Below are 25459 nucleotides of genomic sequence, written 5' to 3' on the forward strand. Positions count from 1 at the left end.
ACCTGCGTCCCGGCTGGGAGCGGGAGCCGGGTACCGGCGCCCGGGCCAGGCCACAACCGCCCCCTGACAGCGCGGCGGCGGCGGCGGCGTGAGGGGGGGGGCGGGCCCGGCCCAGGAAGTGACGCCACCCCGGGCACACCTGACTCACCTGGGCGGGCGGCGGCGGCGGCGGCGGCGGCGCTGCGCAGCGCACCGCGGTGCCGGGCGGGTCGGCGGCCGATGAGCGGCATGGCGCGGGAGAGCGGCTCCCCGTGGGCCATGGGACTGCTGAAAACCTTCGAGGAGAGCGAGTTCGGTAGCTGGGAGAAGATCGGCTCGGGGGGTTTCGGTCAGGTGTACAAGGTGCGCCACCTCCACTGGAAGACCTGGCTCGCCATCAAGTGTTCGCCCAGCCTCCATGTGGACGAGAAGTAAGGGGCGACGGGGACCGCCGGGCTGAGGGACGGGGGAGGGAGGGAGCGGGGGGAAGCGGCTCTTCCCGCAGGACCGACCCTCTCCAGGCAATGCCCGGAGCCCTGGGTCGCCCCGCGGCTTCCCGGCTGCGCGTACGCGCAGCCGGGAAGCCGCGGGGCGACCCAGGGCTCCCCCTCCGTAGCCCTGCCCGCCTCCCGGGAGCTTAGGGATGCTTTTGGGTTTGTTCCCCCCCCCCTCCTTGTTTTTTTCCTCGGCTCAGCCTACACCAAGGCACGCGAATGTAGGTAATTGCGCTTAGCAGCCGTTCAAACGCTTCCGAGGCCAAGCGAGATGGTCCACGCTGCTCGCCCTGCCGGTGCGACGCCCGGTCTTTGAGAAGCGAACCGAGCGATGTAGCCCAGAGTTACGGATCTTTTGGGAGCGTACTTGAAAAAGAACGAACCAGCCCGACCCAGCCCCACGCCAACGCGGCAGGAGCGCCGTCGCTGCAGCCCGTCTCGCAGCCCTGTTTACCGACAGCAGCAACGGGGAGGAAGGTCTGACTAAACGCAGCGAAGAGAGCCGTGCAATTAAATATTCCCTAGGCAAACGTGGCCTTTGTCACACTTAAGCGAAGCCCGGACCAACACCTTTAGTTATATCGTGCATAATGGGGCTGGCCTCCCTCAAAGAATAAGCTATGTTGCTTAGCCACTTGCAGCAGCTTGGAAAAGAGCCGCCGCACGGCTGCAGTGTAGGTCTTGCCTATTCCCTCGGAGCCATTCGGAAAGCATTTTGCCCTGCCCTGGTCGTGCGTGTGTTAGCTTGTGCTAAAGGGTTACGCCTGCTGCAGCTCCAAAGGTCATAGAAAGCAGTCCCAAACGGGAAGCGAAAATACCGAATGGGATCCGGGGGCTTCTCAGGCCTGCTGTGTCTCGCTCCAGTGAGCTCCCTACCTTGAGGAGAGCCAGCCCTTTAGCTTGCATTTGCAGATGCGTTAGTTGTGACTCCCGTGTGGTAGACGGGCGGTGGTTAGCAGCGGGGCGAGCAGCGGGCTCGGCATGGGGGGCATTGGGGCGTGGGCGCTGCAGGTACGGGCGTGCTGTCTTTCAGGAGCGGGTGCTGAAAGGAGACGTGCTGGGAAATACGTTCTCCAGCTTCAGTTCAGGGCCAGCGCTTCTCCCTGCGTCTGCCCAGGATGAGTCCTCACTGAGTAGTCCAGTGTGGAGCCGTATTGTATTGCAGGTGAAGGTACCACACGGTGAGAACCCCCTCCAGCTCGCCTGCCCTCTGTAACTAGCTGTGGCCCATGGCGGAGGACCATCAGCTATGCTGTGCTCACGCAGTCTGTGTGTGATGGGGGCCTGTCGAGTGCAGCTCTCCTCTCCTGGGAGAGGAAGGCTGTCAGATGCATCTTTAGAAGCATCCTTCTGTTTTGCGGGACGGTAGTGATTTCCCGGCAGGCCAGCGTCTGTGCGGAGGGAGGTGGATGTGGCCAAGTCGCGTTCATGGAGCTTTTCCAGCGCCACCTTGATCTCTGGGATCTCTGCCAACTCACGAGCTGATTCTGCAGTTCATTTTTTGAGATGTGGGTTGGTTCGGTCACAAAAGGTTTCCCTTGTTGCGGTTTCTGCAGGAGGAGGGAGATAAGTTGGCCCAAGATTGAAAATGTTTGTAAGCCTGTCTTCTACAAGATTACTAGGGCATCTTGCCCATTATCTGAATTGCTGACTTTGCTGTAGGCATGGCTTATATAGTATAGTAAATGAGATGAAATGTCCCTTTTTTTAAAAGGGGAGAGGGAGAGTTTAATATATGCGTAGGGTAACTGTGCTGTCTGTGAATAAAACAGAAAAGACCTCAAAGTTGCAGAGGGTGTTTTATTGGGTTAACCTGCAAGCCCTCCTACCATTAAAAATACAAAGTAGATTGCAGACTTGATGCTTATTGAGGCCTAATCAAAATAGTACTGTAGCTGACTAATTTTACAGCTAAAACATCTCTTAAAAATAAGCTAGAACATTTGTTGTGCTTTTCATTTGCAGAATACATCTAGAAATTTACTCAAAAGTTAATTTTCAGTCCGAGACAAAGGATGCTGTCACCTACTTTAATATGAACAATTAATTTTGAGAGTTGCTACCAAACCTCTATATTAATATATTCAATGTGCAATAAAGAACCACCTGTCCCTCAGTGGCTATGAGGTGTGCAGATACTGGAGAGACCATACGAACATGCAATGCAGTAAACAAAAGTGCCTTGAGAATTTGAGGGTGTGGGGCTCCTGCAGCTCCTGGTTAATTTTAACAAACCAATCCTTGAAACACTAATTTATTTATTTTACTGCAGAATTTGTGCTTCAGATGCTTAAGGGGAGCACTAACTAGAAATTGGAGGGTCCCTGTCCTTTGAAACGGCTGCTTCTGCAAAATAAAGCTAAGCTGAATTTGTATATGCTTCTCCTTTGGTTCTTAGGCTGCTCTACCAAACCCCTGTCAGTAGTTGGTAACACTGCCCCCCAAAGAGACTTTTCACCCGAAACTTTTCTAAGAAAGTTGTGCCAGTCAAATGGCGGGGTGGGGGGCACAGACAAAATAAAACACTACCTCTTTAGTTCACAGGTTGAAACAAGCCTGTGTAATTAGATTGTTAATCCAGGACATTTAACTTGACTAGGTGTTTCTTGGAACCCTGTGAAGCAGCAGAGTTAGAAGAATTACCAGTGGTATCGGAAACATTAACTGAAAAACACAGAGGCTTTTTCTTATTTATTTATTTGGTACCACATTAAAACCTTGTTTGTAATGGCTTGGTGGCAGTAATACTCTGTAGTCTCTCTTACTGTGTTTCTGCAGACAGTAAGAGATTTGGAGTGATTCCCTTGGCAATTATCGCACCATAGAGCCAAGTGGCCTCAAGCAGAAGAAAAACTGAATGTACAGCCAGACGTGTTTTTACCTTTAAGCCCAAGCCCTCTCAGGCAATCGAGCCAAATTCCATTCCTAACACCTTATTTGCTCCCACTTTCTGTCTCCTGAGATCACATTTCCCGCATGCGGCTCAAGATGCTCTCAAGATGGGGAGGTTCAATGTCAGCCTGAAGAAAAGAGTATGACCCAGAAAGGTGGAGGAGCCTCTCCCCCAGGACTTGTGCCTATGGAGAGCGCCAGATCTCTTCTCTTGACCCCTGTTGGCCAGAATGGAAGTGTTGTCTGGAGGAAAAGGGCGGCGAGCTCAGAGAGAACAACCTGGAAGCCTTTATGGATTTCTTATAGCGGAACGTAAACATGCAGACTATAACGAGTATGAATGATGTAACAGTTCCCAGAGAGGGCTCTTCGCTGGAGGTGTTAGCCGGTGGGGGTGACTACAGGGTGTGGAGGTGGAAAGGTCTGCCTTCTTGATTGCAAAAAAATAATGAGCATGTACCTCCCTCTGCGGCACCTGGATTTAGGAATGGAGTAGGACTTAGAAATTTAGGAGGTTTTAGAAATGCCTTGCTATTAGCAGATGCTGCATTTATTCTGGTGACGAAGGTGAATGAATGTCTGTTCTGGCGGTCTCTGGATGTGTAGGTGGAACTTAATACTCGCCTTGTGCTTCTTAAAGAGTAGGGGTGAGCCTAGCTGTCTGGGTTAACCTGTGATCCTCTTGTACCAGGGCTACGCAGCAGAGATCTGTTAGCAGGGCTGAGATATGTGTTAACCTGTAAGAAGGGATTTTCTTCTCCTCCCCCCCCCCCAACATATTTGCCCTGACCATGCAGTGGTTTTTCTTTTCTTCTCTTATTGCCTTTCTTCTCTGAGGGTCAGCGGTGTGAAGGTCATTAAAGATGTACCCTGCAGAGCAGAGGTCACTGTATGCTCTTAAACATCTGCCATGATGCAGACGAAGAGTCCCTGAAAAAATTCAGGGCTGTTGTAATTTTGTGGCCCCCATCTTCACCACCAGCTGTTTGTAAAGAGGCAACTTGCATTCCCCACTGGACAGCAGTGTGGCTGTGCAGGGCTGGATCTCCCCTGGGCTGGGAGAAGCCTGGCTGCTCTGTGTCTGGAGGTGGTTCACACAAATGGCCCCATTACAGGTTTTCAGGGCTTTTTGAGTTTCTGTGGAGCAACTTTAACTGCTCTGTCTCAGACTCCATTAGGGAAATGGGATGGTAGTGGTGCGGGAATATAAAACTGCAAGGACTGCCTTGTGAGTTTAAAGTTGCATTTTTATAACACAGTGTTATCTTTAGGGCATAAAGATTGGATACATGCAAATGCAGATATAGTTGTAATTCTTGCTGTTCTTGTGGCAGGGTTTGTGGTACAAGGGTTGGGCCCTGGTCCCTGGGGAGCGAGGCAGTGGGCAGGAATAAGTCCCTTGTCTCTCCAGGAGAATCCAAAGAATGCAGCCCTATCTGTTCAGGATCTGACTTTGAGCAGAAGCAGACAGCTGTTTTGGGGATGTCAGAGGTCCCCCATTCATGTAATATTTCTGATTGCTTTGAAAATGGCTGATCTGTCATCGACGACTTCTCTGACAAAGATGCTATTTGGCACTGAACCCAGTGCTAGATCTCTAGATGTGTGTGCCCTTGTCTTCTAATACTGTTATAGGGGAAAGTGTATGCACCCCATGATTTACATGAGCTCAGCTGTCCTGTGTGCAAGCTTTTTCTTTTTCTGTTTTTAATTTTTATTACCATAATGTTAGGATATAGTACTGGAGGGGGAGGGGAATGGAGCCAAGGTGCTTAGAGAAGATAATTCTGACTCTTTAATCGTGTAGGTGTTAAATAAGAAATTCTGTTCTAACAAGCTAGTCCCACGTCTCTTGACTGAGAAACCTCATAAGGAGCTTTCCTTTTCCTCCACTTTGGAGGGAAGTGTTTCTTGGTGATAGTGCAGAATAATTTCTAAGCACTAGGAGTAACTGAGCAGCATAACGCCCCCCCCCCCCCCCATCCCATACTTTGATCTGTTAAATGTGAACTTCAAGGATACCTACAGCATCCTTTGTTGCAGCATTAGCACTTGCGTATTGAGGTGATGGGAGCATTGAGAACACCTAAGACTGTGCTGAGTGCCAGTAGCACCTTGGCTAAAGGAAGGGAAAGACCTTTCATCTTTGCCTGATGGAGGAGATCTTGGTTTAACGAGCTGTTTGTGTTAGTACGATTAATGCAAGTGCACTCCAGCACTTGGCTAATGACCGAGTTGTATTTTGGCTGTCTATTTCTTTTGTCTTTTTTCTTTTTCTGTTTTCTAAAGATGACAGGGGCCTGTATTTGAAAACTGACACGTCTCTCTGGCTATACCAGATCACTGGCTGATTCAGTTTTGAACGCTCTGGGTATGGGAAGATGCTAAAGGTGGCAATTGTTTTATGGGGGTTTTATTTAAACAGGCAAATTAGACAAAGGGCACTTGCCTGTTAATTAGTTAATTCACTCAACTAACTGGGTCTGGTCCAAGCAGAAAGGGACTTTTTTTTTTATTTTGTTGAAACTGGAAATTCTCTCTTCGTAGGGAAAATGCCCCATTTTGAGCAGCTGATCTCTGTGATTTTGGTGATGCTCTCTGAGGCTGTTGTTAGCCCTGGAACCCCGTCCCCGGGAGTCTAGTGGTTCTTGTTAGGCTTTAGCTGTTGCTGGGTTCTTGCCTTGCCTTGGAGGGCTCAGACAGGTATTTTACATCCCTGACTCCAGAGCTCAGCCTGCTGAAGCCTGGTGAATTATGCTGGCTATGCATGTGGCTTGGGGGCAAGGAGTTGGTTGTGTTATTCATAGGCGCTCCCTTCCAGCGTGCCAAAGAGCAAACTGGGTACTTGTCTACAAAGGCAATTATTTCACAAGAAAGTTGCTGTAGGGAGCAGCAGGAGCCAACATGGTTAATAGAGGGAAAAGATTTCCCTTATCTTTTTTTTCCTCTCACTGTGTACGTCCCTCTTAAACCATTTTTCAGCCTGATCTTGCCTCTGAAATAGGTCTGCTTCTTCTTGCTAGGCTAGACTCGCCCCTAGCGTGAAATGTTAACTGCATTGGGTTATTGCAGGCTGCTACAGTTGGTGAGGGACAGGCAGCAGACTGCGTTTCCAGCCTTGTCTGAGTGAACATCAGCTCTGCGCTTCCCACAGCAGGCGAAGCAGAGGGGAAGGGACGGGGTCTAAGGGCTAAATGACAGCTCGCGAAATCGCTCCCACATGGGAGCACTGAGGGTCCCTTGCAGGCTGCGTTTCAGCACGGGTGGTGCCTGCTGCCCCCTTGGTCATCCAGGCATCGGGGGGGGGACACGACACACAGGAAGGGGAGACTTCACTGCACTAAGGTTGGACTTGGCATTTCTCTTTTCAGAAACGGAGAGTGCTTCCAGCTGGCCTTGGATTTTAAAAAAAAAAAAAAGTTTGAGCTGATAGCCCTGCCATGGCAGAGGCTCCCACAGTGGTAACTGGCATTGCTTGTTAGTGGCACAGGGCACAAACTGCGACTGGGTCAGGATCAGTCCCCAGGTGTTTTCCAGCTCTCGGGGACTGGCAGAGGGGGCAGGCGACAGAGCCTTCTGCCTTGCAGAGGGTACGAGCGTCTTTCTTCTGATCAGTTGTTGCAGCCGCTGTGAATGTGCTTGCTGAGTTTTATATTTAAACGCTGACATCTTCCAGGAGAGCTGGTCATCTCAAAACGCCTGCATGGGGTGGGGGGGCATCAAAGCAATGGTTTTTTTCTTTTAAAGTAGGACTCTCTGTTTACCAGGCGTCTGTGTTAAAACTTTGTCCTATTACTTCAGGTACTGTTCTCCATTAAATAGTGTACACGCCTTGGGTACGTTACAAGAGCTGTCGTGTAGTAAGAGAGGGTCTGTTCAGGAAATATTACCTATCTGACCTCCCTGTGTCCTCTTTTGTGAATCGGTGGGTGGCAGCAACAGTGGTGCATCAGTACCCATGGGCCAGTGCTGCTCTGGCTACTGCCTGTCGTCACTAATAATGTAGTTTTTGACAGACTGAAGGTTCTTTCACCCATCACGTGTGGCTCTTCTTTGTGGGCGCAGTCGGCCTGGGGAGAGGACCCTTGTTTCCTCTTTCCAACTCGATGCCCGGCAGGTCCATGCGGGCTGTTGCAGCCGACGGCCATGCATGAGGTGCAGAAGGAAGGCACGGCAATTAAGGGTCTTGACCTGGGAGGCTGCAGCTTGGGCTGAGTAACGCATAGCACTCTGCAGGGTCAGGCTAAAGTGACCTGTAAACAACCCAGGGGTGCTCATTATGCATGCCGGTGCTGGGCCTGTTACATCACCGAAAATGGCGTGCTGGGAGTTTTCGGCATCCGCTGGAGCTGAGTGAGCATAGTATTGGAGTTGCCAGATCTGGGTTTTGAGGATAAGGAGGCTTTTGCTGTGTCCCCGTAGCTACAGCAGGCAGCTTGCTCACCTAAATGATAGGTACTGGGGATTCCTCTCCCAAGGCCTGGGTCTGTGCGCTGGCAGCCTGCACCAGCAGGGTAGCTGAAGCAATGCTGTCCGTGCTCTCTCCTGATTAACGCAGTCTTATGACTCACAAAAAGTTAATGACTTTAGCCCAAGGAGTTAGAGTGGTGGTAAATCTGGGCACTACATGTATCGTCCTCGTTCTTAACAGCACAGCATAAACATCAAAGCGGGGAGATGGACTTTATGCTAGGGATGTTTGCACTGTTGAAGTGTACAACTCGCCTATGGTTCAGCAGCTGTGAGCTGCCTACCATTAGAAGCATAAAACGAAGTTAGTAAATGTGGAAATATGCCTGGAGTACAGGCTGGTGAGATGTAGCATGGTTCAGCCAAGCAATGATCATGAAATGCGGTGTTCAGTTTCAGAAGAAATGTTTTGTGCATGTTTGGGGTGGGGGGAGAGAAACAGCGGCTCCATCCTTCACCATCTGTTCTCTTCTACCCAGGGAGCGCATGGAGTTATTGGAAGAAGCCAGGAAGATGGAAATGGCAAAGTTTCGCTACATCCTTCCTGTTTATGGCATCTGTAAAGAGCCGGTTGGCTTGGTCATGGAATACATGGAAACGGGGTCTCTGGAAAAGCTCCTGGCTTCCGAACCTCTGCCCTGGGAATTGCGCTTCCGCATCATCCACGAGACAGCTGTGGGGATGAACTTCCTGCACTGCATGTCCCCTCCGCTGCTCCACCTGGACCTCAAGCCTGCAAACATCCTGCTTGATGCCCACTACCACGTCAAGGTACGCATTGGGCACTCTGTGCCAGGGACCCACCTTTGGATATTCTTGCATGGCTCCTGCCTAACTCAAAGGCTTGAGAGAAGCCGGCAGCATTCCTTTTGAGTTAGAAAAATGCCCACCAACCCAACCCCTCCAATCCCCAAACTTGTCTACCTGATTTATGCACCATTTTGGTACATAAATAGAGGTAGAGTTAGGGAGCTTGTGAGAACTCTCCTGAAATTTTAGGAGGCTGCTAGTGTAGTGAACTCTGGTTTTGAGACCTAATGGGTCCTGCTATAAATTTCCTTGCAGTACGGTCATGAGGCAGATGAGAACAGCGAGAGAAAAGCAATGTGAACCTCTAAATCATCTATGCCACTTCACAGTGGTAACCTTATTCTGTCTAGGTCCTTCTGGCTTTGTACGCTCCACTAAATACCCAAATCTCATTTACAGCTGGAGTCCAGAGAAGCCTTCCCAGAGGCAACTTTGGTTGCCTTCCCAGCCTTCTTTGATTTGCTCAGAGCATATACAGTGAAGAAGTATCTCTGTCCTGACTCTTTATGCATACCAGAGGTCACTTAAGGGAATTTTTGTGCCTGTATCAGCATGACATTCTTTTCATTATCCATTTCCAGAGTAAGCTAGCAAACTTGTTGGCCTTCTCTGTTGGAGGTTCTATTTTGACAGCTGGACTAAGGAGGTTGTGCTTGCTTTCTGATCCTTCCTTTTGGAGAGGAAAGAGACTGAAATACATCTTTTTCCTGATCCTGCCCCCCCCCCCCCCCCCCCGCCCCATCAGTGGCCAAACTCTTAACCTTAGAACTGCAGGATTAATCATGCTGGCTGGCTGATAGAACTCAGTACAAGTAGTCATAGATTTTTATCAGTTCCATCATCCATCTGCTCCCTGTTTTCCTGTCCCCCTTAAACTGGCCAAATGGCTTTGGTTGTGCTGTACTGTTCTAAAAATGAAGTTTTCATTAAATGAAAACGTCTCTCCAGGTGTCATGAGAGGGTTGGAGCTGTAAGAGGTGTGTGCCTCTAATGAAATCACACCTGTGACAGTCTCAGCTTTTTTACAAGGCCTCTTAGTGGTTTACTTCTTAGAAGGATTTTCTTTGTGAGATAGGAGGCATCTACAGGTGGTCCATGGTATTATGACCAGAACATCAGGTTCTGAACTGTTGAAAGTATATTTTTCACACACTGGTGCTGAGAAGCCTTTGCTAAGTATTTATTTACCTGAAGTTTGTGCTTGTTTGCATAGCTGCTTAAATTCCTAATTCTTGACTCATCCATGAGCCAAGATATGAAGGCTGTATTTTTCTCACTGTTCCAGGAGGTTGAAATGCTACCTGATATACTGCCTGCTCTATAGCCTATATCTGGGTGGTGATGTAATACAAGGGGGCAAAGTGCAAAATGTACAAAAAAGAAAATGTTTCTGGTGAGGTCATTGCTGACATCCCTAAACTGTTGCTACTTGCTCTGTATATGAAACATATGAAGGTCTTCGGACCCTTTCCATTAAGTTCAGAAAAGAATGGTCTAATCCAAACCTTTTTCCAGCCAGCAGTCTTTTACATCTGCAGGCATCTTGGAAACCCCTCCAAGCATCAAAGCAGATGTAGGAATCTATATGCAAAATAAGAGATGTACATATTCTGTGAGGCGCCTTCACTTTAAAAATGTGGCCCCAAACCTTCTTTTTGTGTGATGTGAAACTTGTAATTAAATTTCAGACCCTGCAGCTTGATTTAATGTGCATTTTCTTGCTGGAAGGCTAATGGAGCTGATGATTGAAGTGTTTTTACTTTTTAAATGTTAGCGTTAATTTAGTAGGTGACCTGTCCCTAATAGAATCCTAAGGTGAGTGGAGAGATGTTGCAGACTGCAAAAGAAGAGTTTGTAGGTAGGGAGGACTTTTATAAACTGTTTGCCCTTGAGCCAGGAAACAAACAGTCTTCCAGCGGAGCACATTAGAAATGCTTCTGCGCTGTATTGCTAGTTAAATGGAAACACGCCCTTCTTCTTTTACGAGCACAATGCTTACTGTAAAAAAACCCAAGTGAGGATGATGACTAACGCAGTAGTGTTGTACAGAACTTATCATCAAGTGGGTGCCTCCATATCATAAAGCAGTCTCCTATGTATTACATAAGTGTGTACTGAATTTTGTTCTTGGGAGGATAATTAAGAGGATGGCATTAGCCTGAGCACTGAGCAGGAATATAGATAGACAGGTATTAACTTTTTCAAAGGCATGTTGGGGCATTCCTTGGTGATTTTAAATATACGTAATATGTACAACACAAGGTAAGGCTTTGCTGTTTTTTGGAGGATGGATGGATGCATGCATGCCTCCTCCCCTGCGAGTGGTGGTGGAGCTCAGTACTGACAGGAGCCTCAGCTGGGAGCTCCTTTCCCTGCCATGTCCTGCTCCATCTTGGTTGCCTGAAGCAGTGTGGTTTCCTTGGGAGGATTATTCCATACCCAGGCAGGCTTTGCTAGCAGGGATCAGCCTGCATCTTTTTTCCTTAATGTCAACCTGTTACTTCTATTTGTACCAACAAGATCCTCCCTGCCCCTTTCTCCAGTGTTCCATATATGCAGCCTTCCAGTACTTACGGGCTGTCTAACGCCTAGTTTTTGCTTAACTGGACCACGTCTTACGAGCTTGTTCTTCAGCTCTCCTGCCCTCCGTACACATTCAGGATGTCTCCCCTGAGCTCCCTGTGATGTGGCAATTGCTTGCGGGGAGCTGGCGCTGGGGAAGCAATGCCACATTCCAGCGCTGCCCTCGCGGGCTGTGAGTTTGCTTGTTCCTTGCTCCGATGTGATCTCTCTCCAGGGCCCTCGGTAGGAGAATACGCACACCCCCCCATGCAGTAATCTTGTACCCTAACTTGTTTGCAGCTGCCATGCCTGCATGCTCTCTCTGTTGCTGCTTCTCAGGTTTCTTATCTTCAATATCTCATGGTTAAGAGTGTTACTTTTTGTTCAGGTATTTAAAATGAAGTCAACCTGCAACTTAATACTTTTGGGCAAAAGCATTATTTGTAAGTTCTTGTTTCTCTTACTATCCGGCCTGTTTTTTGCAGCTCCTCATCTTGTCATATATATATATATACACACATACACACAGATGTATATATGTGTGGGTACACACACACACAGAGGCAAATCTCACCAGTTATTTTTCATCTCCTAGATTTTGTTTTTAAAGAACTTTAAGCAGGATCAGCTGTGCACTGCTTTAAGCTCACTGTAGTTGCTTTTATTTTTTTCCCCCAGTGCTCCAATTTAAACCAGTGTGAAGAGTGAAGTTTGCTGCTGTGTTGTGCTGTGCTGATGGTCTTACTAAACATGTATAGGTTGCCTCTGTCGTCTTCACCTTTATTTGCTTCAGCTGAAGAAGGGGCTGCAAAATTTCTGAGTGTGGAGTTAGAAGCAGCCTAGTCAGACAGCAAATTTATCAGAAAGCTGCTTAATGTAGGTCGTTAACTGTAGGTCAAAGTAATACCCAGAGGCCAGGCTGGTAAAGAGCGGTTGTCTCTCTTTATTAGACTAGCCGATGTAGTTAACACAGCCACTTTTTTTTTATCAGCTGCAAATGCTCTCCTGTTATTAGAAATGAGAAGAGGCTTTGTTGTTTTCTGTGTCCCTTCTCCCTGTTTTCCACCTCTCCTGATCAAGGTTTCCATGTAGGGCTGTTGTTGCATGGCTCTTTAATCCCAACCAACAAAGCTCATTTTCACCTTGATCAGTTCTCTAATTGATCTAATTGTGGTGGCACAGGGGAGGGAACAAGACCATCCCTGTTACAGTAATGCAGATTTATGATGGATTAAAATGGATGTTTGACTGTGGCTTGGTTTCTGCCGCTTCTGAAGAGAGTGTTACAAAGATCACACCTGAAACGGGTTTTGAGGAGTTAAGGTTTCAGGGCAGGTTGGAAAAGGATGGAAATAATACAGCCTGTTTCAGAAAGACTTCTTTGAGTAGCTAACTGAAGTGTGTTCATAAACACTGAAGTAAAGACATATGTTTGAAGTGCAGATGCTGGCTGTGTCTACGCTTGGAATTAATTTTTATTCCTAATTTTTAGTAGTCCAAATTTGTGACCCATGTAAATCTCTTAAAAATTTTTGGCATTTCTTAAAGAACGAAACAACCAGCCTTTCTCCCCTACCCCCAGAAAAACAAACAAACAAGGCCAACCCCCACCCCCCCGCCCCTCAAATACCTGAAAACCCCATAGACAAATGTGGTGGCATTCTCAATATCCAAGTGCACAGAGACTTTGGACAGAGACAAATACTGCATATGCCAGCAGCGATTAAAAATTAATCTGATGGCTTTGTGTTGTGGTTTAACCCCTGCTGGCAACTACGCACCACACAGCCGGTCGCTCACTCCCCCCTGGTGGGATGGGGGAGAGAATCAGAACAGTAAAAGTGAGAAAACTCGTGGGTTGAGATAAAGACAGTTTAATAGGTAAAGCAAAAGCCACGCAGGCAAGGCAAAACAAGGAATTCGTTCACTGCTTCCCATCAGCAGGCAGGTGTTCAGCCATCTCCAGGAAAGCAGGGCTCCATCATGAGTAATGAGTACTTGGGAAGACAAACGCCATCACTCCGAACGTCCTCCCCTTCCTTCGTCTTCCCCCAGCTTTATATGCTGAGTATGATGTCACATGGTATGGAATACCCCTTTGGTCAGTTGGGGTCAGCTGTCCTGGCTGTGTCCCCTCCCAACTTCTTGTGCACCCCCAGCTTCCTCGCTGGTGGGGTGGTGTGAGAAGCAGAAAAGGCCTTGACTCTGTGTAAGCGCTGCTCAGCAATAAAGAAAACATCCCTGAATTATCAACACTGTTTTCAGCACAAATCCAAAACACAGCCCTGTACTAGCTACTATGAAGAAAATTAACTCTACCCCAGCCAAAACCAGCACACTTTGTTCCCGTTTGATGAAGAAAACCTTTTGGTGAACTCTGTCCCTGAGTCCGTTGCAGTGGGTTCTTGAGTCTTATTTGCAGAAAAATGACATGCAGCATCAGAAGCTAAGTGCACGCTGCAGGATGGCCTGTCAGGAGTCATCAGTGAAAGCACTTTCCAAGCACTAATTTTGTTCCTGGGAGCTAGATCCATGCAGTGTTTGGGAATAGCTGACTTTAGTAACCATTGTATTACGTGGGCATATCTACTAGTTTAAAAAAAAAACAAAACCAAAAAAACACCAAAAAAAAAAAAAAACCTTGACAAATTCAAAGCATCTAAAACTGCAAGTGAGTGTTTTTTACAAACTAGAATGGAAATGTCCACAAATGACAGAAGCAGAGAAAGGTCTGTGTGCACAATATGCTCAATTTAAAACAAACAAAACTAAACAAAAGAAAGAAAAAAAAAATCTTCAGATCTTGGAATCTCTCAGTAAAGTAAGCGTTGCTGGGAAGTGGGCAGGAAAACGTGTACGGCTCCCCTCCCCAGTCACTACTCACGTGTTTGTTCTCATGCAGACCTTTAAAGAGCAGAGACCGAGCGAGCTGCCTGAACATGAACAATCCCACTGTCTGCGTGGGCTTTGGCCAATGTTTTTTCTCTTCTTCCTACCTCTTCACCGCGTGTTTTGCATGAAGCAGTCTGTCGCCTCCATGTCTCCTCTTAGCTCTGCTGATATTAGGTATGCTTTTGAAGCATGATGGGATCCACCTGAAGTAATTGTTGTGAGGAGTGAGGTTACGGGTTCTGTCGGATCGTGGGGCAGGGCAGATCCCAGGGTGGGCTGCAAGGGCTGGCGGGGATGCGGAGGAAGAAGTGGGGAGGGGTGCTCCACTTTCACTGCCTTCACCAGCAAGGATGCCTTGTGTTGCAGAACTAGGTACCTGGCATGCAATTTAAAGGCAAAATAGGTAGGTTAAATGGCTGTGTCTTCCACCCACTGCACAGTTCCCACTGATGTTTAAAGAAACTGCATGACTAAATACACCATGCAGTGTGGAAAATTTACCCTACAGGAACTAATAAAAGCCACAAAAGCTGTCTGCAGAATCTTACTATTTTGTCGCAGCCTGAAAGATAACAATTCTTCAATTTCCAGTGCTTTCTGCAGAATTTGATGTGATTGAAGCTCTGCTCTACAGATGAATTTCCTACTGATTGCTATAAAACATAGTCCTTCACAGTAGGTAGGGGCAGGTTCACAAGGTAAAGTTCTTGCTAGCCTGGGAGGGGTACTATGTACCTTAGCTGTTTCTTGGTTTGTAGGCTGACTGAGACCTTTTCTATCTATCTATCTATCTGGTGCGCTTAGCCTCCTGTCTTAGCCCCTAGCCTTAGATTCACGCAACATAGCTGGTGGCACTTCTTAACACAGGAGTGTCACTGTGCTGTCTGTATTTCATCTTTATTTCTTAACTTACACAGTAGGAAACCTGGTATTGTTTAGACAAAGAGGAAGGTGTATTGCTTTAATTATGCCTGCATGCCATATGGATTTCTTGAGGTGTATACAAGCCTCTGCTTCACGTTAATCAAAGGATAGCAGCGCTTCACCAAGTTGGATCTGTTCAGACTTGCAGCAGTCGGTTCGTTTATTAACCTGACACCACGGGCTTGTGTGATGTTGGGGTTGTGCTTTTGTTCTCCTGTGGAGCACTAAGTGCCCCAAACTCACGCAGCACTTCCTGGGGCGGTCGATTGAGCTCTTCCCAGGGTAAGCTGGCTTGCGAACCTGGGTTTCTTGTCTACTCACCGCTTTCCTGGACTCCAGTGCTTGGCTTGCTGAGGAGGCCAGCAATTCCCTTCTGAGAGTTGTAGCCCTACAAGCATGAGAAACTATTCCTCCAGATGACTTTGGGTTTTCCCCTTTTTTTCCCCCTTTTTTTTTTCTTCTCAAGTCATTCCCACATTACCCTGCAGATATAAGGTACAGATGGACAACAGGTTGGATATACCTGTGTGCTAAGGTACAGGACTTCTGCAGCTCCTGAGAATGCCTCTCTTGAGCCCTTTTTCCCTGGGAGAAGTTCTTCCTGAAGCTGTGTGGGTTGCTTTGTTTGCTTTATGGCAAAGGAAGATTCCTAGCATTTGAAGACGGATGGCTGTGTAGCCTGCTTGTTCTCCAGGAGGCTGAAGCTGGCAGCAGTTTTCTCCCTTTCCAGTGATGGATGCATGTTATGACTAGCTTTGTGGTATCTTTAGACAGAAACTTCTGAAAGTGTAAAGTTGGAGCCTATTTAAAAAAAAAAAAAGGGCAGCTTTTTTTAATTGTGCTTGTTGTTTTGAGGGAGAACTTTCTCAAAGGAGAAGCTGTGAAGATCAAAAGGGGAATGAGTCATTGAAAAACCTTAGCATTTATTAGATAAAAAGAATGTATAAGTTGGGGGGGAGGAGGAAATCTTATCTAACATATAGACAAAAATCAGTGGGCTGAGTTGTCCAAAAAGACTTGACTTTTCTTGAAATTTCCTCTTAGCATAATAGACGTTTTTGACCAGTGGGAAATAAGTAAGACAAAGGAAATTCCTTGCCTATCTGTGTGCTTGATGATTGGTATGCCTTTGAGAGCAAATGAATGCATATTTGTTTGACACTTCAAATTAAAGTGGAGGTGTGTTTTCCTTTTTATAAACTTGCTGTCACTTGTTCATTTCAGCTGTGTTCACTGCGTCACTGCACCAACTTGCTGTATCTCCTAGTTGCCAAAAAGAATTCCCTGTGTGGGTTTTTGGGTGTGTGTGTGTGTGTGTGTGTTTTGGTTTGGGTTTGGGTTTTTTTAACACTTGGTGCCTCTGGTGTTGGGCTTAGTCCTTGTTGGCATGGTCAGTGTAAAAGTGGTATCTGAAAGAGCAATTCTCTTTCACTCATTGGAGTGCTCATGGTCTGAAAACAGGTGCTCAGAACACTTAAACATAGCATGCAACATAAGGTTACATAGGGAAAGGGGGTGGCAGGACCAATAATTACATTAAAGTAGTTTGCACTAGCTAAATTTGACTAGTTTTAAATTACAGTAAATTGTCTTGACTGTTTGGTGTGTTTGCTATGTAATGGGCTAACATGCTGCTGCTTGCAAAAAACACCTTGACTTTTTTTTTAACTTAACCATAAAGAAAAGCCTACCATAGCATAATGCTTCCAGAGATGTTTTCTTAGCTTAGTATTTCTGAATGGCAGCTCGCTATATTTTGTTGGGTCATCCTGTTACATCTGTCGTTCTTTACAGAAAATTTTTTGTTAACGCCTTCAAAGTCTAATGGTAGCATGCAGTTCTCTTCCTCTCTTCCTCCTCCATTTTTTGCAGATTTCTGACTTTGGACTTGCAAAGTGCAATGGCTTGTCCCATTCCCATGACATCAGCATGGATGGCTTGTGTGGCACAATTGCGTACCTTCCTCCAGAGCGCATCAAAGAGAAAAACAGGTGTTTTGACACCAAGCATGATGTGTACAGGTCAGTTAACTATGAAAACACTTAAAAGCACTTTAAGTAATACTGTAAAATGAGCCCTCTTTTTCTGGTTATAAAACCTAATTGAGCATGAAACCCCTAAATCTAGTTTGAGCCTCATCTTGCAAAGGGTCACGTTTGCTTTGCTTTTGGCAAAGTCTTTATAGGGTAGAGGCCTTTTAACAAACTGCAGCTCATCCTGGGTCTTGAGTGTTATCATTCCAAGTAACGCTTATTTATTAGCACCTGGCATGGGAGGCACTCTGCCCACCTTTAATTTCCCCATCAAAAGGTACATCCTGACCTACTTTTCACGTCTGTGACAAAATTCTTAGTTATCTTCAGTGGATTTCATCACTAGGTCTTTGGTTCTTCTTTCATGGTAAGGTTATTAGGAAAAGGAAATCATAGCTGTAGATTAAAAGATACGTCATTCTAAATGGAATGTATTTCTTTAAAGTTGTCTTGCAGGGTAGAAGTATTAAATAAAATCCACAGTAATGCTTTGCTGCTCTCTGATTTTGTCAGTGTTAGTGTGGAGTAGTTGGTAAATGTTACCAAGAACTCAGCAGCCTCCAGCAAGTCCCTATGTTCGCTGCCTCAGGTTCCTCCCTGCAAAAACTAGACTTTCAAATCATGGTTCTTGGCTGCATCTTGTCTGTGTGTTCATCAGCTGAATTAGATGCAGAAGTGAAGGACAAGGAAAGAGAACTTAGGAAAATAAATTATACTTCTGTGAGTTTTTTGGCTTTTTTGTTGGTTGTTGGTTGGTTTTTTTTAAACTTTTCTAGAAATAATTTTTTTGCATTTATTTGTAGCTTTTCCATTGTGGTTTGGGGAGTTCTTACACAGAAGAAGCCTTTTGCAGGTAAGTTTGATGTATTGTGGGTTGTGTTGGAATTTTTTTCTTTTCTCCCATTGATAAGCATGCTTCCTGCCCCACCAGCCCCAGATTACATGCATGTCCTCCAAATTCCTACAGTCTTGTGCGGTAGACACTTTTAAGCTCTCAAATTCTGATCACAAATGTAAGTCCTCCTTTGTCCTACATCGTGAAAGCAGAACCCATATTGCCGCCGGGGGCCCTAGTCTGCACCTTTTTGCTTCTGCAGATTAGCGTGGCCTGCGCAGACTCCTGACATGTTTGCGGCCAACGAGGAACAGCGCAGAGCAAAGCCAACTGGCAGGCAGCTGTGCTGTTTTCAGAAACAGCTTCTCTGTAGAGAGGTTCTGTAGTTTATTTGTAGATTGTGGGTACAGATTTGTTCTTTTAAAAAAAAAAAAAAAAAAAGCTAGCTGTGAGAATAAGCCTTGTTCCACCCCACAGTAAATGTACCGATCAACAGGCAGCTATTTATTCTTTATGACTTTTCCTGTGTGTATGACTAGCCTGTGTATAGCAAACGTGTCTGAACAGGTTCCAGTCTACTACTAATTTTCCTCCAAGTGAGAGATCCCATTTAGCCCAATGGTTGACTTCAGAGTCAAGAGCCACATTACTGCACTGCTTAATTTGTGTTCTTCCTTCACCTTTATGAAAAGTTCAGGTACCTGGTCTAAGTAAAAGCTGTGGTTCAGTTTTCTTACAGCAGATATGGAAATCCAAAGAGAGGTAGCAAAGAACTGTTTGAGTTTTTTTGCTTTGGTTCTGTGTCTTTTATGGGTGGAAAAAGATCACAGTCACTCACTGACAATTGTTTTTAACTGATACACGGGAAGTAGCTGTTACTGCATTGATGGATGTATTGTGGGAGAATAAGACCAACTTCTTTTTCGCTGTTGATAAAAGAAAGCACTCTAAATCTAGAAAAAATGCACGAAAACACAGTTTCAGCCTAATACACTGTTAATGCTCTTAGACAAAAGAGAAATCATTCCTTTTGCTGGGAGATCTTAATTTGTGTGCTCTTGCTTTACAGAGGAAAACAACATTTTACATATTATGGTAAAAGTAGTTAAAGGCCACCGCCCAGAGCTACCTGCTGTTTCCAAATCCAGACCTCATTCATGTAATAACTTGATCAAACTGATGCAAAAATGTTGGCAAGATGATCCTGGTGAACGGCCAACATTTCAAGGTAAGATTTCCTCGTCACTTGGCTGCCCATTTATTCTTCTATGAGTCACGTTATTGCTCAAGACTCTGTTAATCCTTGGGGTAAATGCTGTGAACCTCTGTGACAGAATAAATAGAGCACATTGTATGGTAGGGACAATGATACAGGCCACTTATTCATTGTGGAGGAAGGGATTATCTGGGGACAAGTCTGACCATGACAGTGTTATGTAAACACGTCAGGAATAAGACCTGTACTGAACCAGTTGATCCATTTAGCCAGAAATTATGTTTATTTCTGATTGTGTGTCTCAGGGCATATGCCAAGCTGGAGTTGGTGTGGTTTTCACCCTACCAAAGTGTTGAAGGCCCTGGCTCTTGAAATTTACTGGTTTATGCTGAGAAACTGAATTGTTTTCTTGTAACAAAACAATTTGTACCGTCATTTTTCTGTCAATAAAAGGCAACTCTGGTGAAAGGCTTGAACATGCCCAAAGCACCTGTTATGAATTCAAGTGTGCAGAAGGATGTAGCAAGTGCTACCTCCAGGTAGCTCCATTTAGCATTAATGGGAGAGATTTGCCTCTTCCCTCTCCTCTTGCCCAAACAAGGTATGGGGACTGAAGGGAAGAGGGATCCTATCTTTTTAAAAACATATGCCTAAGTCTGCCAGCAGTAGACCGGTTCCCATTTCATGGTCCTGCAGTGTAGCCACCATGTAACATCAGTCTGGTCTGAATGTGAAAATGAATTGTTCAGTCAGCCCTACTCACTCTTTGCCTAGCTACACACTTGTACCTACTGATGAGGTGCTAGATGGAATAGTCAAAATTGGAGTCTTTCTCCCACAGTATCTCAAAACTGTTAAGCTCTAACGATAGAGAAAGGCAGCAGGGCATCTCAGAAAAGTCACCTATTAAAAAAAAAAACCCAAAACCTTCTCTTGCTTTCTTCAAAGAAATCACTTCAGAAACAGAGGCCCTTTGTGAAAAACCAGAAGATGAAACAAAAGAGATGATAACTCAGGACCTGGACACCAAGAATTCCCCAGAACAGCAGCCTGAGGTATTTTCTCTTTCCACTTCTTGTTCAAGTGCACTAGGTTTTGCGAGGAACAGGTTCCTCTGTGACCTGTAACTTCCCAAGCAACCTTCTCTTTGCTGCTTTTGAGCACCTTCTTGCCTGATTGATAGAAGTGGGTCTTGGTGAAGGACTGGAATGCAAAAGTGACAGCAGATGCATGGACCAGCTCAGGAAAACCTCAGTGCAGGACTAAGTGCAAGTGGATCTTAGCCTGTTGAGGGAGAGCAGGACAGTTAGGAAATAAAGGCTGGAACTGTGTGGGTGTGACTGATCTTAAAAAACGCTGTAGACAGGAGAGCCATGTGGCTTTAGTTGCTGTGTGAGTACTGATGAAAGCTCCCCTCCTGCATCTGAAAACTTTGAGTGACCTTATGCATAGGTTTCATTTAATACGAACAGTGCTTAAAGGCTACCTGCAAACTAACAAACTTACGTTTCTTCCCGTAGGGCTTCGTGCTCAGTTTTCTTTACTGACCTTTCTACTAAAATGGTTGTGTGCTTCTCTTGAAGGGGATGTCTGCATTATCCCAGCCGAAACAGGAGCCTGCTCTACCATCAGTTAAGGATTACAGTCTCTCAGAGTTGTTGTCCCAGCTGGATTCGGGGATTTCACAGACTATGGAAGGCCCTGAGGATCTCAGCCGCAGCTCTTCTGAGTCCAAACTTGCCTCCAGTGACAAGCGGCTTTCAGGAGTTTCATCTGTAGATTCAGCTTTTTCATCCAGAGGCTCCCTTTCCCTTTCCTTTGAAAGGGAGAGTTCAGGTAATGGTCAGGTTTTCCTTTGTTGTTGTTTTTTTGTAGTTGTTTGGACTGGGGCATGGGAGTCAATGGGTTGGAGAGTAGTCATATAAAGAATAGCATCACTGTTGGCCTTGCTTTCTCTTGCTGTCAGCACTAGAAATTTGTTTACTGGAGGTAGTTATTTAAAAAAAAAAAACAAATGAGGTGGTTCCCAAACATGATCTAATGAGAAATAATAAATCTCATTTACTTTTGAAAAGAAGTGACCTGAATTCCCATCAAAGCAATTACAGAATCAGTCATGTAAAGGTTGGTTGGAAGGGAGGTCACCTAGTCCAACATCCCGCTCAAAGTGGGACTAAAGCCAATGCCCAGTCAGGTCAGCTGAGATTGTGGCTTTTTCCGTTATACTAAGCCCAAGTCTGAGCACTTTTTTTTTGAGAAGACTCAAGCCACCTCAGCAGCCCCCATGAACATTGTAATAAAGACCCCCACTGTTGCAGACACGCCCCTCCCTTTTCAGTCCAGTGCTGCAAAAAACAGGCATCTATTTTCCAGTTAGGCAAACAATGATTAGTGCAGGGAGATCAACCACAGCATCCTTTGTTCTTCATTTCACAAGAAACAGAATAAGAGTAAGTGGGGCTCCAAATCTGACCTGAAATTGTTCTGAAACTACTGCGGGGGGCAGGGAGGGGATTTCTTTGCAGTCAAGTCATTGCTGAAGCCACCAGATATGTTAGCCATGGGCAAGTAAGGTTTAATGGGTATCAGAATTGTGATGGTGTCTTTTTCATAGAATCATAGAATGGTTTGGGTTGGAAGGGACCTTTAAAGGTCATCTAGTCCAACTTCCCCTGCAGTGAGCAGGGACATCTTCAACTAGATCAGGTTGCTCAGAGCCCTGTCCAGCCTGACCTTGAATGTTTCCAGGGATGGGGCATCTACCACCTCTCTGGGCAACCTGTTCCAGTGTTTCACCACCCTCATTGTAAAAAATTTCTTCCTTATATCCATTTAGATATTGGTACTACAGACATACAGAAGAGGAAGCTAACAGAGGCCATTTTATCTGGAGATACCAGCAAGCTGATGAAGATCCTCCAGCCTCAAGATGTTGATATTGTTTTAGATGGGAACTCCAGTCTTTTGCACTTGGCTGTTGAAGCTGGTCAAGAAGAATGTGTCAAATGGCTCCTCCTGTACAACGCTAACCCTAACCTCACCAACAAGAAAGGATCCACCCCTCTTCACATAGCCATTGAGAAGAAAGGTAAAAGCATTGTGGAGCTGATTATGGCTAGGAAAATCAATGTTAATGCCAAAGATGAGGATCAGTGGACTGCTCTTCACTTTGCTGCCCAAAACGGGGATGATTTCAGCACTAAAATGCTGCTTGATAAGAATGCATCCTTAAATGAGGTAGATTTTGAAGGCAGAGCCCCCATCCACATAGCCTGTCAGTATGGCCAAGAGAATATTGTGCGGATCCTGCTGAGAAGAGGTGTTAATGTGAACATCAAAGGAAAGGATGACTGGGTGCCACTGCACTATGCTGCCTGGCAAGGTCATCTCCCCATTGTAAAGCTTCTGGCCAAACAGCGGGGTGCAAATGTGAACGTGCAGACCGTGGATGGAAGGACCTCGCTACACTTGGCCGCTCAACGAGGACACTATCGTGTCGCTCGCCTTCTCATAGACCTGGAGTCGGATGTCAACATACAGAACGCGCTCTTGCAGACTGCTCTCCACATAGCTGCTGAAACTGGCCACACAAGCACGTCGAGGCTGCTCCTTAAACACGGTGCAGACATTGAGGCAGCAACAGCAGAAGGATACACCGCTCTGCACTTGGCATCTCGCAGCGGCCATTTAGCAACAACAAAGTTGCTGATAGATGAAAGGGCCAGTGTTCTAGCCAGAGGCCCTTTAAATAGGACAGCGTTACATCTTGCTGCAGAAAACGGGCACTCTGAAGTGGTAGAAGAACTTGTCAGTTCAGAAAATCTCAATGTTTCTGACAGTGAAGGGTTGACAGCTCTTCATCTGGCTGCACGAGGAGGGCACACAAAAACAGTTGAGGTCCTTCTGAAGCATGGGGCGTGCACTGACATGCAAAGACCCACATGTCAGACCCTGCTACAGCTTGCTCAGCAAAGCAGTAATAGATCGGTTACTGTGTTGTTAAGTGAGACTTAAGCAAAAGGTACAGAACTTGCTACCTTTCTACCTGGTGCAAGAAGGCTGCTGGAGCTTGATTCATGAGGGTCTTCTCCAGTTGTGCAGTGATCCGCTCATCAGCAGTGTCAGCTGATGGACTGAGGTGCAACCAGCAGAAGCTACTTGTGTTTGAGTGTGCGAGTGAGAGCGCACGTGGACTAAGACCAGATGTAAGGCTGAGAGCTGGAGTCTGCCATGCCGTGGTCTGTATCAGTCATTCTGTGTGTGCCTGCCCTGTCTGTATATTGACATTCCCCTCCCAAGGATGTTGTGAGAGAGGGATTCAACTTGTGGGTTTCCCCCCTGCTTTTTTTATGTGTCAAACTAATTTAAGAACTAACATTCTGCTTCTTTATTTTCCTCCAAAAAAAAAAAAAAAAAAAAAGGATGGTGTAGATTCCTGGTTTATTGCAGTGATCTATATTTTGGGCTGAAAGCCTCCAGTGTAAAATAAACACAACGCAAATCTGCTTGAAATTAATGCAAGAGATGAGGAGAGGGCTATTTAAGGTACAGTTAATCATGTTTCAGTGTCAGAAGGTACTCTGTTTAATAGAGACATTGATTACAGATTTCCATGTACTCAAAATTGATGCAGACTTATTAACAAGGCAGGATCTGAAAAATACATAAGCAGAAGTAAAAGCTTAACACTAGTATCTTCATATACAGTACCACCTTGTATGTATTCTAAGATCAGTAAGCTGAACTAGGTGCTTAGTGGTTTGTCTTAAATGAAAAAGTCAAAAGCTAAAATTCATACTGGACTGTAACTGGATGGTATATTCTAACACCATTATGCCAATTTGCAAAACAATGTTTGGAGGGGCTGATGACTAGACTGATATACTGTGTATATAGTATTTCTACCTGTTGTATGCTTTTTTTCTACTGAAGAAAATAGATTGCTTAGAGTGGGTATGTTTTAATACACCTTTTAATTTCACTCTCTTCAAAGTTCAAATGTGATCTGTTATTAATAAAAGATTGTGTTCCATATCTGTCTGTATTTTGTAGTTGTTAAAGCAACTGAAATCCATTGACCAGCAGCAGCACCCAACTGTAATGTGTTTAATGATGTTGAAGCCCAACTGGTGGCATGTAAGGCTGTCCTCAGTTTTACACTCCCCTTAGCTTTTATAGGGAAGGTAAGGAGCTTGAATGAATTGGAGGTGTTATTTACAGAATAAATTTATAGAATAAAACCCCACATAACCTAGCCTTTATGTGCATAACATGTTAATGTACAACTGCGATGCTTTCCTCTTATGGTGTAGCTGTTCAAGGAGTTCAGTTTTCTTCCCCACCTTGAAGCCAAGTCAAATACTTTTGCATCTTCCCTGTTGACTGGTGGGCTGCTGCCCAGACAGGTACCTCACCTCTCCTTGGTGGTGTGTCCCCACCATGCCTGCCACAGACCAAGCAGCAGTGTTGTGCTTTGCTCCCACCTCCCCTGACAGGAAAGCTGCTCTCGCTGGAGACCTTTTTTGCACATACCTGATGGCAGTGATAGGCATGCCAGTGCTACCTCAGTATCTGATTTTAGGAGTCAAAGTGCTCCTGTGGGAATCTAGCCCCGTGAAAGTCAATACTTTCTTAACCAAAAACCAGTCTCCTGTCATTGGAGATGGTAGTGGCTGAGGGCAATAACCAAAGGAGGATGGGTGCTTGCAGAGGCGGCAGGGAGCCTGCTGCTGTTTGATGGCTGGCTCCAAGTAGGTACCTCTATGTACCTGCATGCAACTCCCCTAGTTCAATTTCTTGAATTTCAAGACAGTTCACTGACTGCCTAATGAAACTGTATTAAAGAACAGATGGTGAGGCCACACGCATGCCAATATATGGAGGTTACAAAGCAATATACCTCTTACTAGAGCATGGCAGTCACAGCAAGCTTCCTAAAGGTGCTGACAGTGAAACTTCTCATTAAACAAAACTGTAATTTTCTTACTGCTTCCTTCAACTTCTTTTGAGACCAATAAGGTTGTCATGTTTCATTAAGCTGTACTTAATCAGTCTCTCTTTATAGCAAATTCAACCACAGACCACTTAGTCTCTCAAGTCAAGTCCTGTGCCACTGTGATTAAACACTTGGCCTAGCCTAGCATGCACCATACCCTTCTATTTCAAAGTCCTCCCAACAGTGAGCTTTGAGATACTTTAATTCCAGCGGTATTTGCCTGAACTGCAAAAGAGCTGTAAGACCAGGTAACAGCAGTCTTGTGCCTCCTAATAAAGGTGGTGCATGCCAGCTAGGCAAGGGGAAAGTACACTTATAAAAATGCTTTTAAAACCGTTCAAGCACTGCTTCGCCAGT

At 45.7% G+C, this 25459-nt stretch overlaps 1 protein-coding gene across 1 annotated transcript; it reads left to right on the forward strand.

Annotated features, from left to right (window-relative positions):
- The first annotated feature begins 228 nt into the window (after positions 1–228).
- Positions 229–23500, forward strand: RIPK4 (receptor interacting serine/threonine kinase 4). Its single transcript, XM_050901493.1, has 8 exons — positions 229–410; positions 8315–8606; positions 16896–17044; positions 17860–17909; positions 18961–19119; positions 20056–20192; positions 20721–20949; positions 21944–23500. Exons 1-8 carry the CDS (start codon positions 229–231, stop codon positions 23119–23121), a joined length of 2376 nt encoding a protein of 791 aa, XP_050757450.1. The 3' UTR covers positions 23122–23500.
- The last annotated feature ends 1959 nt before the right edge of the window (positions 23501–25459 follow it).

The sequence above is a fragment of the Gymnogyps californianus genome, chromosome 1 (assembly GCF_018139145.2).
Source record: "Gymnogyps californianus isolate 813 chromosome 1, ASM1813914v2, whole genome shotgun sequence".
Classification (NCBI taxonomy): Eukaryota; Metazoa; Chordata; class Aves; order Accipitriformes; family Cathartidae; genus Gymnogyps; species Gymnogyps californianus.